This window comes from Puntigrus tetrazona, chromosome 7 (assembly GCF_018831695.1).
Source record: "Puntigrus tetrazona isolate hp1 chromosome 7, ASM1883169v1, whole genome shotgun sequence".
Lineage (NCBI taxonomy): Eukaryota > Metazoa > Chordata > Actinopteri > Cypriniformes > Cyprinidae > Puntigrus > Puntigrus tetrazona.
The window spans coordinates 34133536-34151648 of record NC_056705.1 but is presented as its reverse complement, the minus strand read 5'-3'; the positions used below and the strand labels follow the sequence as shown (position 1 = coordinate 34151648).

The 18113-nt window shown below is 37.3% G+C and overlaps 1 protein-coding gene across 1 annotated transcript in view; it reads left to right on the top strand.

Moving 5' to 3' along the window:
* Window positions 1-397: 397 nt before the first annotated feature.
* Window positions 398-18113, top strand: part of LOC122347991 (collagen alpha-1(XXV) chain-like) — a 78046-nt gene continuing 60330 nt past the window's right edge. The window contains exons 1-5 of the mRNA XM_043243224.1: window positions 398-425; window positions 508-687; window positions 1080-1150; window positions 8638-8664; window positions 14631-14675. Of these exons, the coding sequence (XP_043099159.1) occupies window positions 398-425; window positions 508-687; window positions 1080-1150; window positions 8638-8664; window positions 14631-14675 (351 nt within the window). The remainder of the gene's footprint in view (window positions 426-507; window positions 688-1079; window positions 1151-8637; window positions 8665-14630; window positions 14676-18113) is intronic.

Sequence of the window (18113 nt, the reverse complement as noted above, 5' to 3'; positions counted from 1 at the left end):
AGTTGTGAGTGACTCTTGAAGGAACAGCATTACATCCTCTTGAACCACTATTTGAAGAATTCATCTTCCAGAATCTATCAGTAAGTTTAGGAGCTTATATATTACTTGTATATGATTAAATACAAAACAAATAGTAGTTATTAAGATTGACGTGGTTTGGGATAGGTAAAATGTTCTTGGAAAAAAATATTTACAGAATTTAAACTTGCCTAATAATTGGCCACACAGTGCACATTCTGGGACAGATAAATGTGGGAGAAAATTTGCTGTCCAGGCAATCTTGATCAGAGTGCTCTGCTCAAGGCTCTCTGCTTTTCTTTCAATCAATCAATCACTTTTATTTATATATTTTATGAAAGCACTAAATAGTATCAAATAGGAGAATAGAATGATAGGGATGTATAATGACGAGATTGAAAAATCAGGTATTATTAAATGCAGAGACCGTCTCTGTAATCAATCAATCATTTGACGATAATTGCGTGAAATTAAATGTGTCCACCCCAGATTGTGATGACCTTGCACTCACTGCTGAAGCTTGCTTTAGTGCTTCTTCAGAAAGAGCCAAGGATGTGGGTTTATCTTGCTTCCAGCTTCCTGGATCTGGATGCAATGGCCCATATGTGGGCCAGGTTACATCTTTATGCATTTCCACTGAACACTGTGCTCCCAGGAGTCCTGGCCAAGGTATGTCAGCAAGTGTCTTGCACCCTGTTGACCAACCATTGTGTGGATCTCAGATCTGGTATCACTCTGAAGATGAGTGTATGTTTCATGTCTATTGACATCCCTCTGATGCACATAATCAAACGACATCACCTATCAAGGTTATTTAAGCCAATTCTTGGCATATTTCATACACACATGCTTCACAACCAAGGAATATTCTCTCGCCATTATTGAAATAATCAATCACGATTTTTCAGGGAACAGGATGCAGTCAAGTAACCCCAAAACATTCTGTAACAATCAACCCTATAGCATATTCAAAAATATATCTAATATATGAAATACCCTGAAGACAGGAACACATTTTTGGTTTTAGAACAATTTTGATTAAAGATTTTGATCCATTTCAGATGTTGAGTACTATATTTATCATATCTCTCACAGGGAGACTCCTGGAATGCCAGGAGAGATTGGTCAAATGGTAAGTATCTTGTATTTACATTTAGCATGCAGTGCCCTATTTTAACAATCTAAGCACTTGGTCTAAAGCACATGGCACAGGTGCACCTTTCCAAATTCACTTTGCAGGTATAACAATGGGAAAAACAGTGCGCGAATGAATAATATGCATTTTTTTGGGAAAAGATCCAATAAACATAATAAACATCAGAGTCTAAGTTTCAGCGTACAGACTAAATGCATCTCTAGAGAACAAACAGATCTGCTTATGCATGACAAAAATAGCCTAACTCTAGGCTAATTTGATCTACAAGCAATGACTATCCATTATGACATGTATGACATTTTATTTGTATGTAGCCTGCACAAAAATTATTTGTGTGCAGCTGCATGAAAATAATAGAAATAATAGGAAAATAATAGGAAGACCACATGGGTAACACTTTATAATAACATCCACTTGTAAGGCATTTATAAGTGATTAGTTAATCATGTAATCATTTACAAAGCATAACTATGTGTAGATGAATAATAAGTGATATGTTAATATGTTTATGAATGTATAATATGTTTTTTTAGATTAAGTTATAAATCATTTACAATTATATGATGATTAAATAGCAATTTACAAAAAACATGACTATATGTTCACAAATGATCACGTAATATGCTATTTAAGTTATGAGTCATTAAAAAAATAGCATGTCATGAAATAATCAAACATATCCTTGGTAGATGGTTAATAAATTACTAGTAATATGTGTGTCAGAGAATACATCTGTCTAACACTCACCTGTCAGCCTTTACATTGCAGTACATACACTACAAAAGTATTCAAAACCTGCTGTGTAAACGCTTTAATAAATCATTTATAACACTTTCTGCATCTCCTAATCTATTTTTGTAAGTAGATGCTGTTATTCAGAAAAGCTGCCTCTCATTTATTAAGTTGCCTATAAGCTGTCTATTAACTTTCCTATTTATTGTCCCTATCAACAACCAAATCAATTTCATTACTGATTAGTGGCAGTTTGTAACAGCATATTTTATGTTAAAACATTTTTGCATAAACGTTTTATGTCCAAATTACTCCAATTCCAGTTCTCAAAAAAAAAAAAACACACAATGTACTGTTCCAAAATAAGAAAGTTGCTCAGAGAAAGAAAGAGACTAATATAAATTATACCCATTTTTATTTGAATGGAAGGTTGTCAAAAGGAAAAAGTAAAAAAAAAATTAACTTTTCTGTTTCTGTTTAGAGAGGTTAAATGTCCAGATGAGCATGGGCTGCTTCCATTTGATCATTTTATAATAATATTTAATTATTATAAGTATCATTATGTCATTGTTGTATACAGCACATATTTAGTGGAATTTTAGTAGTTTAGTCAGTTTACTTAAGCTTTAATAAAATAAAGCAGAACAATAATTCTTTTTTAAATCAGTCATTTTCTGTCAATTTTAATCACTTTACATATTTGATACATTTGATAAAAGAGTTTATATTTTTTAATTATGCAGATTCTTGTGGTTAGGCTATGGCTACATGAGCTAAAATCACATTCTTAATTAGCTGTAACTGTGCTAATGCTGAACACTGACATTTTACTTTGTCTTTACTAGTATGCTACAAATGCTATACTTATCATGTTCACAAGTGTTATGCTGGCTATTAGGTCTTATTTAATAAATAAAATAAATCAGTTTGAGGTGCAGCACGTACAGTTGTAACACTTTTTGAAATATTGAAAATATTCGTCTGTGAATATATTCATATTCAACATCTAGCAAACTAATTAAGTTAACTGACATCAAGTCTGTAACATACAAAGGGACGCTGGGCACAGAGGCAGAGTATCTAAGAAGTAAAGATCGGCAAAGGCTCTTCATTTTGTAAAAGCTTAAAAAGGTGTGCAATACTTTAAAAAAAAATGTTATTCAATGTCAAATTGCTTAGCAAATCTCATTATCTACAATGCATAACATCAGAAAAAGTTTCAGATAAACTGCAGAAATTTCTATTTTTTTGGATAAGGCCAAAGACCTTTGTTGGATACCTTTGGTCTTTGGGCTTTCAGACGTTGACATTATTAAAGAGGCCCAGTAATGCTTCCAGAAACCACTGTTGGAAAACAAATCTGCCGTATCTGCAAATGCCAACTAAAGCATTTAAAAATCATGCAAGAAGGAAGCCATATGTGAACATATTTCAGAAGCACTGTCTTGTCCTGTGTGTAAAGGCTCATTTAAAATGGACTGTATCAAAGTGGAAAAGTGTTCTGTTGTCATGAGTCCAAATTTGACATTCTTGTCAGAAATCTCAGAAGGCTGTTTTTCTCTGGGCTAAAGAGAGGGAGACCTTCCAGCATGTCATCAACGTTCAGTTCAAAAGCCAGAATTTCTGATGGCATGGGGGTGAAATGTGCATACAATATGGGCAGCTTGCATGTTTTGGAAGGTACTATGATTACTGGTTTTAGAGCAACATATGCTTTACTCCAGATGATATATCAGCTATTACAACAGCATTGCTTTATAATAGAAGAGTCTGGGTGCTAAATTATCTGCCGCAGTCCAGATCTTTCAACTGTAGAAAACATTTGGCACATAATTAAACCAAAAATCCCTCAAAGTCAACCAGAAACTCTTCAGCAGCTGGAAATGTATGTCAGGCAAGAATTGGACCAAATTCCAAAGCCTTGCCTTAACTGGAAGACCCATGGATGACACTGGTAATCCACCACAGCATTTCCCTTAACGGATCCATGCATACCCCTTGGATGACACACTGTAACCCAAACATGGAATTGACTGTGCATAAAATGCGCCTCCTCTGCCTCGACAAAAGCCGATTCTCTAGCAGCCTTTGGAGCACTTGCCTGACCTTGCCTTACATAAATCCAACTTTGTGAAGATGGATGCCCCCACTACATCAACAGCAAAGTATGGGTATTCTTTACCATAATGTTATTCAAACTTTGGTAGTCAATGCGAGGTTGCCATCCTTCTTTGCGACCAAAAAACCCTCCTCTGCTGGAGAAGAAGAAGGGCATATAATCCCATCTGCCAGAGAATGAGAAATATTGATTGAGTACTGGATGAGAGTTTGTTAAGCCATGCTCTACACATGACAGTAGCCTTAAACCTACTGTCAGGCTTGATTTTTTGCCTAGCATTCAGTCAGGAAATGTTCCACAGCTCGGCAGTACAAACACAATTCATGTCTTCCCGACATTCTTTTTCTCCTCCCGGAAAGCACTCCTCACCTGCATGGCCTCTATGTGGAGGAATGGCTGACTGTACTCTCTGTACCTGCAGGGGAATACTTGGCAAAATCCATACATGTAGCTGATTCTGAGCACACTGGCTCTGATGTCAACAAGTCCCTTAAATGAATATTTCCTTCTGAATGTGATCAGGCAGCCTATACAGGAACATGTCCCACTGCTCCTCCTCGTTAAACTTACAATCCGCCACCAGAGTCCGAGGAAGTCAATGGAATAATCTGAAACATTCCTATGTTCCTGCAGAAAATCAGGAACAGAGCGGTCAAAGACAGCTTTTATCAGGCGGTGGAACCAGGAGCATCACAAATGTTGGTTCTTCCAGACTGCAGTCCCCTACAGAGCAGCCATTCCTGACAGCAGAATCAATACAAATGCCACGTTTGAATCCTCAGTGACGTCACTCTGTTAGAAAGGCTCTACACATATTGCGCTTACCACCATGCCTCTCTGGCGTAGGTAGGCGAGGTTCAGGCTGGGGTATATTGATTGTTGGTCTTAGGAAAATGGGCAGCATGGGTGGTGAAGTGGGCGATCTCAACAGTTGTAACTGGGTGATGAGCTTGGACACTCGGCTACCAGAGCTACCGCTTGTCCCATAGCCAGCACCTGTTCCTCTTGATGGTCCATATGACCATTACTGCTGGACAGAAAGTTCTGTAGATTGGATGCCTCCACTGAATCCATGTCTGGTCATGAGACAATTGTACATTTTTGTTTCAGAATCATTTCAATAATTAATTTATTTAGAACCACTAAAGTGTTCCCTTTGGTGTGACACCCCTAAATTATATATTTAAATTTTTCATTTAAAAATATATGTATTGAATTGCAGTGTTTCCACTATAGTCCCTGACAGCAAAAAACTCAAGAGAATGTTTTGAACTCGCCTCTTATCTAATGAAGCTTAAATAAAAACAGAATTGCTTATTATCCGCTGAATCCTTTATTTTTTAACACCATATATGATCTTTTACACAGACATCTGCTTATCTCTCAGCATCTCTCAGCATTTAATTTTTATTTCAAAACAGACTGATTTGTGGTGTAGCACAAGATTCCAAGCATCATTACAGTGTAAACTGGACATATGGACACATGTAATCATACCTAAATCAGAAAACCAGTAGATACAGTAATATTCCCTCATCACATGGAAAAACTGCAGGCTGTCACACAGACATGTGCTGCACACACAACATATCTCTGCATGAGAAACATTTCATGGAAAATTATGTAAGTTAGCTAGGAATACTAAAGTCATAAATTTACACAAAAGGCGCAGCCTCCACAACTGAGGAGAGAAAGAACAGGAAATATAGACAGAAAACAGGGATCCACCAAAAAGGAGATTATATGCATTATTAAATAGATAAATGTATTATTAGAAAAAAATGCCATTTACATTTTGCATTTTGTGGTAAAATTAAACAGTTTGGTTAATATAAGCCTGTGTTTAGATTACAGTGCAATTACAATACTGTGCAGTGTCAAAAAGGCAACCAACTTTGTTTACATATATATACTGGCCCTGATAATTATAATATGTACTTATTATTTAGTGTATTTTTGAAAATCTGTTGTTGTTTTATATGTCTCGCTCTTCTTGTTGCTTTAGTCTTTGTCAACATCTGCTTGCACCACCTGAGTAACTAACAGTAGATGGAGATAAAGCATAGATACTCTAGTGTCATAGACTCTTTGTGTTTTGTTTTCGTTCTCCTGTTTCTCGTTCAGTTCCTGTGTTTCCTTAATTCCTTATGGCACTGCCACCATTTGCAGGCCAATAAAGCCTACCCGTGGTCCCTATGGCAAGCCAAAGGACATTACACGGACCATGCTTCCAGTGCACCCTGAAGTGACCATGCCTCCAGTGCAACCTTCATGCCCTGAACCTGTCCCAGGAGGCAATTCCCCCTTGACTTCACGGCTCTTCACTCTTGTGACTCAGCTGGTCCCGTCCAGCTCCCCCTTTGTCTTGTGCGCCTCAGCTGGTCCCGTCCACCTTAACCAAGTCTTCTGAGCCTCCACTGGTCCCAGCCAGCTTCACACTTCTCCTGAGCACCCTCCTGTGCCAACCTTTGCCACAGAGAGCCTGCTCCTCCCAGAGTGGCCTCCAGAGCCCTGGTTCACGGAACTTCCCAGAGAACATTTGGGGAGGCAGGGATGGGTGGGCTTATGGGCTAAAGTGGTGGTCCTTGAGCTCAGTGCTCTGCCATTGCTCCCTGATATCTGTACTTTGCCATGGCTCCCGAGCATGGCCCAGAGAGTCCTGAACCGCCATGATCCCCTGAGACTACTGATCCACTATGGCTCCCTGAGAGTCCTGAAACAGGATGGCCTCCTGAGACTCCTGATCTGCTATGGCCTCTAGGGCACCTACCCACAATTCCTGTTGGATATTGTAGTGTTATAAGGGGGTAGTAATGTCACAGACTCTGTGTGTGTTTGTTTCATTTAGCTTGTTTCCCGTTCAGTTCCTGTGTTTCCTTATTTGGTTTTTCTTGCTCTCATTTAGTTAATTATTTTCATCGTTACCACCAGTGTTAATTAATTATCTTTGTTTTCCTGGTCTTTATATGTCATGAGTTTATTGTATTCCTTTGTCGTGGATTACTGTTAATCCTGAATTAAATGATTTTTATGTTTACTTCTTCGCCATACATCTTTAATACAACCACGCTGCGTGACATCTAACGCTATTCCTGTACTTTCTGTGCAATGTTGAATATTCTGATGAATTTTAACGATTAATGATTTTGTAATTTTGTAAAGCAAAATCAAATGAATTAAAAGTGAAGTGAAGTCTGAAAGATATATATAGATTATTGAAATGGAATAATAAAAATGTGTGTGAAATCTCAGCCCCTAAAACACAAGTGCTGTTAATGCAATGCACTTTTTTTCAATTAAAGTTACAAGCATTCTGAAAAAAAAATCAACTATTTCTTAACAGCCATTAGTGGATAAACTTTATTTTTGTGTAGTTCTGATTTGCCAAAAGGTAGAACAGGCACACCAATAAAGACCTGCCAACAGGTTGCACAGTTCTGCTCGAAAGAGGGATAATCAAAGGAGCTTTTGGATCTGGTGCAGTGAGCACTGCTGCTGTAGCAAGCCAAGCACCCTTACTGCTAAGCCAGATAAGCATGTGTTTTGGCTTTGTTTATGCTAGAGAGCAAGGAGGCATGGTGCCCTTTCACAGCTCAGAGCAGAGCCCTGTAATGTGCTTTTGTGCCTCTATTCAACACCTGTCACATTGCCAAGTATCTGAGGCAAATCTAGGCTTCATATTATTCATGTTTTTATGACCTGATGTGATGCTTATTTGCATACACAGTTAAATATATCTGCCATGGCAATGCTTTGTTGTGATTATTATTTTGCATAACAATTTAATATATCTGTTAGGCCAAAGCTTTGTTGTGCTAATCAGGTGGTAAATCTTTTCATTATTTAGTTATGTTTAACATCTCTACACAATAATAAAAAAAAATGCAATAATAAACAAATATACAACATTTATATAATACTACATAAAATGTATAAATGAAAGAATATAAAGCCATGTATTACAAAATTTTCAAATATGAAATTTTCTACATTACGTTTCACACATAAAGAGAAAAGACTATATATATATATATATATATATATATATATATATATATATATATATATATATATATATATATATATATATATATATAGACAGACGTTTTATCTAGTATAATAATAAATTTAACCAATGATTAAGATTTAATCATTGCTTAGTTTTCAATATTAAAGCATAATCCTAATAAACAGCCTGAAGGAGATAAGGTATTTCTATATCCAGTGCCATGTGCAATCTCTCTATGAGCAAAGGAGTATAAAAAATATATTTTTACTGGTTTGTTTGCCTGCCAATCAACAACAGAAACAACAATTTTCTATTCTTAAACCAATCAGGCAATGAAATGGCTTTTATTTTTGGACTTGATTTAAGGCTTACTTTCTCTTTGCTTCTTTTGTTTAATATACTGGAAAATTATATTGTGGCTTGGTATTTTATGTACTTTTTTTATTGTTATCATTATTGTTTTAAACCAAAAAAATACAGTAACACTAGTTATTTGGCAGAAAGTGGTAAAGCACATCACAGTGCTCTGCTGCTTTGGTCTGGGTTTAGTTTACTTCTGGTTTATTTAGGTACATTCTAACTTTTTTATTATTCTCCTTTCAGGGACCTGAGGGCCCTCCAGGACAGAAGGTACTGTACAGTTAAAGTAATCAACATTTCACTAATCATGGAAACCTGTTTCTGCTTAAAAAGATAGAAAACAATTTTTATTTATCTATTTGAAAGAAATTAATACTTTTAATTTTAGCAAGGATACATTGATCGGAAGTGACTATAAAGACTGTGGATTGTTACAAAACATTCTACTTAAACTAAATGCTGTTCTTTTGAACTTATATTCATCAAAGAATTAAAAAAAGTTTCATGGTTTCCATAAAAATGTTAAATATAAAAATTACATTATAAAACATTTCTTAAAATTGTTAAATAGATAGTTCAATTGATTTGGTGCTACCCCAGGGTATCCAAGATGTAGGTGACTGTTTCTTCAGTAGAACACAAACAATGATTTTTAACTCAAACTGTTGCAGTCTGTCAGTCATATAATGCAAGTCAGTGGGTACAGTCGGTGAGAGGAAAAAACATGCCCAGACAAAACCAAATGTAAACCCTGTGGCTCCTGGTGATACATTGATGTCCTAAGACACGAAACAATAGGTTTGTGTGTGAAACTGAAAAATTTGTATATAATTTTTATTTAAATTTTTAATGAATACACCACTATGTCCAGTTTCCGGTGTGTGACGTCTGTACAAAACTGAGCTAAAAGTCTGCACCTCAGGCCATAAAATAAGGCCCATCATGTTTTGCAGCAGTCCCAAGTCCCTGTGGTCCCAGGGTGCCAAGTCTGTTGGTCCCTGTTGGTCCTTCCACTTCCTTTACACCTTCAGAGGCACTGGTGTATAGCCAGTGATTGATCTGCTCACACACACGCAGGAATATTATGGAAGTGAAGACAAGATTCTAAAACCTGGAAACATTATTTAAAAGAGCACCACTGCCACTACGCAGCTGTCTCGAATGCCCCTTCGCTTATAACCATGAGGATGCCATACTCCTAGTGGAGCTGGCATGTATTTGTATTCCCCCAAATCTGTAAGTAATAGATATTGCATTTCCCTGTTTTGCTATACTGAAACCAGCATGAGTAAATCCATTGTCTTGCAGGAGAGAATTCTCATAAATTAGCTGACTGCATTAATGTAATGCAGTGTGAGGGAGTTCACCCTTCATGTGCCTCTCAGAAATTGTAATGGTCTTCTTACCGGCCTTCCCAAGAAGACTATTAGACAGCTGCAGCTCATCCAGAACACTGCTGCCAGCATGTTGACTAGAAGTAGAATAATTTGAGCATATCACACCAGTCTTCAGGTCCTTACACTGGCTTCCTGTTACTTTTATCAGTGTTTTTCTTTTTATGTAAAGCACTTTTGAATGACCATTGTGTATGAAATGTGCTATATAAAAGACCTTGCCTTGCTGTTTTGCAGACCCTGATTAGTAGGAGAGTGATATGCTAGCAGCCACATACAGTTAGAGGACATGTGATTGCCATCTAGGCATATACAGAAATATCATGCAATGTCATCACATTGTTTAAAGCTGCACTGCTCCCCAGCTCTATTCAAGACCAGCAAGTTTTTAGGCCAGTGTTGAACTTATCTTTTCATGCCAGAACCCACCTTTCAATAATGAAGAGAAAGGACACAGGCTGGGAAAAGTGGTATGAAAGATCCGACTCTCTCCTTTCTCATTTTGCCCATGATCTTCACTGTGGGAAATGTATATTTGGGAGCACTCCACCATTGCAGTGTGTGCATATGCACTTCCAGAGGAAAAACATCAGGCAATAAGCATTCTTGCATGCATTACCTGAATTGATACAAGATGTTGGCTGCCCCATAGAAGAAGCACGCTTCTTTAAGGGCTGTGATTTGACTCCCTCTGTTGATTTATATCGCAGTGTTTTCTGTTTGGAGGAGACATGTTTCTTAAAACCCCAGTGGTAGGTGTTTTCCACGTAGATGTGCCAGAATGATCCTAAGGCATGGGCACAGACCAAGCAGGGGATGTGCCAAGATCTCGTTCCTGACACATCATTGTCGTTCTCCATTGTTATCTTTAATCAGATGGAGAAGATTCACTGATGAAAAAAGTTTCACCACAGACTGTTTAATGATGAACAGGTCTTTGTGACTATATTTCAAGTTGAAAAAGACATTTTGTTCCCACTTCAAGTGGACCTTATTTCGCAGGTCATCCACAAGATGGATTAAAATAAAGATGAGGCATAAACAAAAAAATATTAATAATAAAATAAAATGAAATAATACATTCTGTGGTACCTAAAAGAAGTATGTGGCGCCCAAGTTTTTATAGAGCCAATGGTTCTTTACTTTTTTTTCTTTTGGTCTGGAGCCTTGCAGAAACCTTTGAAGCTCCCCTCAATGCAGACACAAATATGCTCGGGTCAGTTGCACTGGGGCTCTTAAATATTTTGTCGAAGTCCATGGAGGCCACAAACAGCATGCCGATGCTCTACAGGGTTCAAAACAGCATGAACTGTATGACTATGAACTGATGATGTATATTTTTCGCTTTTATTTAATCTGAGATGAAGCAAATACATTTTTGTGGGAGTTTCTTACATTATAAAACATAAACTTGCGGAAATGGTTTAAACTATTTGCTATTCCACACCAAAATCAAGCCCAGCAGCAGTGAGAAATGACACTTCTACACACCTCCTCGGGGTTTCTGTTTTTAGATAAGCAACAGAATCACAAGCCTGAAACATCACAAATAATGGATTTGCCAAGCACAGTTCTGAACATCCATCTGTGGACAAATTACAACAAAAGAGAATTTAAATGACCTGATTATTAAGCCTTGGGGGGCATCAGAGGTGTGGTAAGACTTCATTATCTCATCACGAATCTCTTCTTCTGTGGAGCGACCTTTCACCATTATTTAAAGACAAGAAAAAAAAAAAAAAAAAACTATTAGGGCTTCTGTACGGTCTCTCGCACACACATACACACACTCATTTGTAACTCCATACTCTTTATGGAAAAAGCATGTTTTTTTTTTTTTTTTTTTTTTTTTTTAATGTAGTGCACATGTATTTTTTGGAATACCAGACTTAGCTGATGTACTTTAACTTGACATTAGGTAGCTGCCAGTGTTTTCCAAAGTAACATCATTAATGCTGTTTGTTTGAGCTGTCAGCATGACATTTTGGGCGATGAAACACTGCTGTGTTAATGACTGTGCTCACCTCAGGGCCTCATTTGGGTGTGCCTCGTATGTGGGTGTGCCTTGGCTGACTCATGTCCTGAGGACCCAATGTAAACAGCTATTTTTTTGTGTATGTGACCTTATTACAGCAGTCTGTCAGAATCGCTTCCCGAGGATACAGCCTGCGTCTAGAACATATTTGCATTTGCGATCAAAAATAATAATTGAAAAGTGAAGTTTTTGCTGAGGTAAGCGCGTGAACTTCATATTAACTGAAGCACACTCGCCATCCGTCAGTCACGAAAAGCTTAGTGGTTTGTTACTTTTTAATAAACAAAGTATCGGGTTTAAAATGATTCCAAATTCAAAACGAAATTTGAATAATAAACACATTGCTTTGACACTTTTAATTGTGCGCAGTTCAAGATGCAAAGTCAACATATTTCTTTTCTCTTTACAAAGAACAGTAAAAACGAACAAACACAAGCACACACACAAATCATGTTCTAAATGTATTTTTAATATTCATACTCTCAATTATTCCTTACAGCAGTGGGCAGGAGTCTTTTGCGATACTTGCAAAGTTGTGCCTGCAGAATATGAGGAAGCAGAAAAAGTCTACTCCTTCTGATGCGGCTTTCACCTGCTAATAGAATAAATTTCTTAGAATAAATGCTGATAGCCCAGGTGACTGAAATTGTAAAGAAGAGATTGAGTCAGGACCACAAATTAGAATTAGTGTTCTCATGAAAATTTATATACATTTTATGCATGTTGTTCTATAAAACATAAATTTACTTACGTTTTTACAGGCACTAAAATGTCCAAATCTGACATATCTTGACAATGTTTATTTAAATGTTAAAACTTTTATTTAAATTAAAATATACGTATTGACTACACCTAAAAATGGATCCTTAATATTGAAATCACTGCATTAAATTGATTATTTTTGTTGTTTTTAGTTGTCATATCAATTACCTTGTTTGCAGCTGCATTATTAAACTTTATACAAAAATAGACCTTTATAATGTTAAACAAGACTTTATTTTAAACCTTTAAAATGAACAACATTTCTGCAATAGTTTAATCATTACTTGCCATTTAATGTCTAACTTACGTGCCAGGAGCCACAAAAGCGTTTTCTCTGACATGCTGTAACTGACAATAGAACAATAAAATACACCAAAAACACATAACATAATTGCAAAATGAAACCATAATTGCAAAATTGCTAAATTTTATTAGTGTGCTCTAATCCAAATCTTTCGAATCCATACAACTGAGAGAAACAGACCCAAAGAGATTAGTGACCATAAACAGTAAAGCCTGAATTTATACGCATTCAGAACAAATTCAAATGTTGCCCGCTTCAAACAATGGGCTTTACGGCAGGATACTCAAGGCTAATTGGTTCTCGTCTGCATTCGTCACAGATTGCTATAAGCCTCGTATCTGCTTAGGCGTATTCGAATAATGCACTGTCTTCACGAGTTTAGGGGAGAGGATCGGGAAAATAATCTGGATAATATTTTCAGCGATTAAGAATATAAATTCTGCTCTGCACCTTACACAAACCAACAATATTCCGCCAGAGAGGACTGTGGCTGCAAAACATCGTCATTTGGGTTACTTTTGGTACAGCTTTTAACATTTATGCAATAAAAAATTATTGCAATTGCATTTATCTGTCATGTTTTTCTCATACTGTACAGAGATAGTTATGTTTAGGTGTAAAGATAAAAAAGAGTGGGATTAGTGAGAATTGTTTTTTTTTTTTTTTTAAATGCTATGTTGCTACCTGGAAAATGGTTATTTATTTTTCTGCATATATTTTATTTTCTTTTATATAAGGTAGGTTTAGGTTTGGGGTTAAATTAAGGGGTCCAAAATCTAAATTGCTTTTTTTTATATATATAAAATGCTAAAATTGCACTGATATGTAATGTATGTTTTATGCTTGTAAATGTTACATATCCATACCTACGTATAAACAGGAGATCAGGCTAAGAGAACACCACTGAGTCCAGAAGATATTGTTATAAAGAAAAGCTTTGACTACAATGAGGAGGTTCCAAGCCACTGGTTCAGATTTGGTAAAGATTAAGAGAAAGGAGATCGATGTCTTTTCTGAGCACATTAATTCAGAGGACATATACATCAAGTTCACTAAAGAAGAGATGTGGGACAAAAAAATATTTCTGGACTGTGTTATAAGAGTGAGTAAAGACATATACCGTAGGAGAATACATATAGGAGAGAAAAAAACAGCCACTTTATTGACACATTGCACAGCATCATTTTTGCATCTACTACAAAAGAAACACAGTTTTCAAGACCATAAGGTGAGAATTCTGGTTAGAGAAGAGAGGTGGTTTGAAAGAGGCTTAAAGGAAGCGATTCGTGTAAAAGTGGAGCGACTCTCTTTGAATAGGGGAGGGTTGTGAGACATAATCTGTCCCACTCCTATGATGCTGTGCTCGAAACAGTGCCACGTCGCTGTAAGGAGAGATCTGGGTGAAGTAACACCACTCACTCTGGCAGTTGTCACACACTTAATCTTGTAGTCATATGACCTCTATAGGTCTGTTGATCATGTGACTTTTGTGGATATATTTGCCAGAGATACTTCCTGTTTGGAAACTGATGAAGGCGTTTGGATAGACATTGATATGTCTTTTTAAATTTTTGTAATGGTACATGTAGTGCATGTAGTTTAATGTAACTATTTTACAGCTGCTTATAGTTCATTAAAATCATTTTCAAGAATTTTATAGACCATTAAAACTTATATATATCCATCTTTATCTAATTTATTTTGAATATATCTAATGACAGTATGTAATTTTCACTTCTAGGGTTCTGTTGGGCCACCTGGTATTTCAGGTATCGATGGAATGAAGGTAAGATAACAGATATCTTCACTTTAAATTGTATGGCTTTTAAAACACTGTAAATTTCCTGTTTTTGCCTTTAGCCACTTTAAATTATAGGACACTGGTTCTTATGACCTGTGACAAAACATCTCCAGCAATGGCAATGACTATTAGGTTTAAAAATGTAAATATTTTTAATTGTAATGTTGTTTGGTATCAACAATGTATTTTGCACAATAATGCCCTTCAGTTTTATTTTATCATAATTAAATCAAATATATAACACTTATTATCCTCTCACTGCAACCTGACATTGTGTTTACAGAGAGGGGGTTTATATGCTATAAAATAGAGAAAAAATGTTGTTAGTTTTTTTTTATCAAAAAAGTTTGTTAGATTGCTTTATCAAAAGCAACACTTAATAATATTATCTCATATTAAAACAAGCTTGTTTTTTCATTGACACATGCATGTTTCCTAAGGTTTCAAAGTTTTGTCCCCACTTTTTGTCAACAAAATCAGACATTAAAATTAAAGAAAAGGAAAAAAAAAAAAAAATCAATGTACATCAGGAGCAGCTGTCACTCTAAACGACTTTTTATAGAACATTTTTGAATTGAATTTTGTGTATAAAAACAATAAGAAAGAATTTTTGTGGCACATCTTTAGTAGTAAAAAATTGCTTTCTTTGAATACATTCAAAATGTCTTTTTAAATATGAAGAATATGTGTTTCATAAATGTGATTCAGTGATTCTTGCATGATCAATTTTAATTAATATGGTGGCAAATAAGTCAAAAAGGGCATGTATACATATATAAAAGATATATACTGAATATCATGAAAAGTCTAAAAAGTTCAAGATAACACTACCTGATTCGAGACCAGACCAGCTCATAAGTATGAGATTTTATTTGTTTATTTAATGGCTTATGACTATAGATGTGGATGTTTGCATTCATAGAGTGGTGCACTGAATAGGCCACATTGTGTTGTTATTTATAGGGAGATATGGGTACACCAGGATTAGATGGAATTTCTGGTGTTACAGTTTGTAGATTTATTACATCACAAGATCAATTTCATGTCATACAGAGTTTTATTAAAAGAAAGAAAAAAAACATCCTTTTTTTTTGAGTCTCAGCTCTCATGGTTCGAGGTTGTGCAAAGGGGACATAACGTCTCTGTTCCCTCCATCAGAGAATAAGGGTTACATACATAACCAAGATGTTCCCTGTCTGTCAGTCACTACAAGTTATGTCGTGATGATAGACTGGGGTCCAATGGAAAACGCCACAACCTGAACTCATTAATACCCAATCGCACTGCAACAGTTGGCAAGCAGCACGTGCCAGACTAATGCCATGCAGATGTTGTAACCATCCCATCGCCCCAGAGCAATACACTGTCCTTGGCACCCACCAGGGACTAGAGGTGAGTACATGACTACTGGAGAAGCCAGCCCACTCTTCCTGAATTAGAAGAATTCTACGCGGAAGCACTTCCAACCTTCCAAGGGTGCTAACCTCTTCAATTTGTTGACAGGTGGCAGAACAATGGGGAAGCGGACTTCCTGAGAAGGACACTGCAGAGACCACATCCTGAACAAGGGGGGGTGACATGTGGAAGCTAGCATGTACAGACCTGGGGCAGTAAGCATACAACTTACCTCTGTGGCAGACTTACTCTCCCAGAATGGAGAGGAACAACTGGCAGCAGAGACAGACAGAAGACTCTTTCAAGGGAAGACACTGGTTTACAAGAGGAAACCTTACTGTGGAAAATACACATATAGGATCTCCATGGAGAATTGGCTATATAGAGCACCTAGCCCAGTACAGGGGATGACTGGAATCAGGCAAGCAACCCCACTACTGGGCCTGGCATCAGACTGCTCCACCCAGTCTGACTGCCGGGGGTGTCGGAGGAAGTCCAACCAGTGTTCGCCAACCAGAGAACTTACTGGGGAAAACAGCACTCGGATCCCAGGTGAGAGGGGAATGGTGCAGCAAGCGTGACACCGGCCAGTTCTTCCAGCCAATTACCTATTACCCAACACATGGGAAGAAACAGTGTCTGTGCAATCAGGTTCACTGAGGAAACACATATTTGCATAGGGCCAGAGGCCAGCTGTGTGCCAGCGTGTCCATGCTGAGGAGCCTCGGTTAGGGAATAAAACAGCCGGCAATGGGAGGATTTGTGAGGAGTAAACAGGTCGACCTGAGCCTCTCCGAATCGACTCCAAATCAGCTGGATCGTCTCGAGGTGGAGTCGCCATTCTCCGGGAAAGATGAGTTGTCATGAGAGAACTCCCCCGGAATACGTATAGCACACAGTTGCAGAAGCCATATGCCCCAGGAGCCTCTGAAAAAGTATCAGTGGAACCGCTGTCTTGCCTCTGAATGAACTCAGACAAGTTAGCACTGATTCTGCTTCTGCAAGACACGCTGTCATACTCACAGAGTCTAGCTGTAGGCTGAGAAAAGAGGTCCACTGTAGGGGGAAGAGATTGTTCTTTTCCCAGTTGATCTGAAGCTTCAACTGGATGAGGTGCTGAAGCACCAAATCCCTGTGCACAACATTCTAGCTGACTGAGCTAGAATGAGATAACTGAGGAGTCTGTGCAGAAATCTTGTGCAGGGCCAGAAGAACGCGCCAGGTGGATTGGACCGCCGTGAGATAGCCCCCTACCATCGCCGGCAATTGGACAGGACATGTACTGCAGAGTAATAAGTGGTCTGCGGGTTGGATCACTGTAGCCCCAGCAATCACTGTAGCCCTCTGATCCCCTCAATGTGTCAGCTGCCGATCCTCTGTTAGCCGCAGAGAGACCAAGTTGGGTGACAGCAGAAGGGCTCAATGTAAGACTCCAGTCTGTCGTCACAACATAGCGACTGACTGACAGGGAACAATAAATCACACTGAGTCTGTTTCTATATCTACAAAGGTTTCTTAAATCGATCTCAGTGTAGTCTGTCAACATTTGTTCTTTATGCTATTAACTGAAATGTACTTTACAGATATAATAAACATCAGTGCAATTTGCTAATGCAGCATATTTAGCAGCATCCCTATTATATGTATTGTGTTGCTGCAGTTATTTTTGACTTCAAAAGATGAGGTAATTTGATGTCATTTGACCGTTTACGACGGTTTAAATTTTCCTGTTTTTATATTAGAAGCGGCATTTTGGTTTTGATTGATTTTAATGTTACTTTAAGTTGAGTGTAGAATGAAATGACTGGCAAACCTCAGCATTTTGTTTTATGAGTTCCCCTCGGTGAGTCTCACGTAGCCCTTTTGAGAACCACTGTTTTACAGAATTGTGATGGATACATGACACTGGCACAATTTTTCATAATTTCAGCATTGTATGCCACCAGAACAGAATTAAAAATAAAACAATCAAGATGACATTGAAGAGCAGACTTTTCAATTCAAGGGGTTGAAAAAAATAAAATGCTT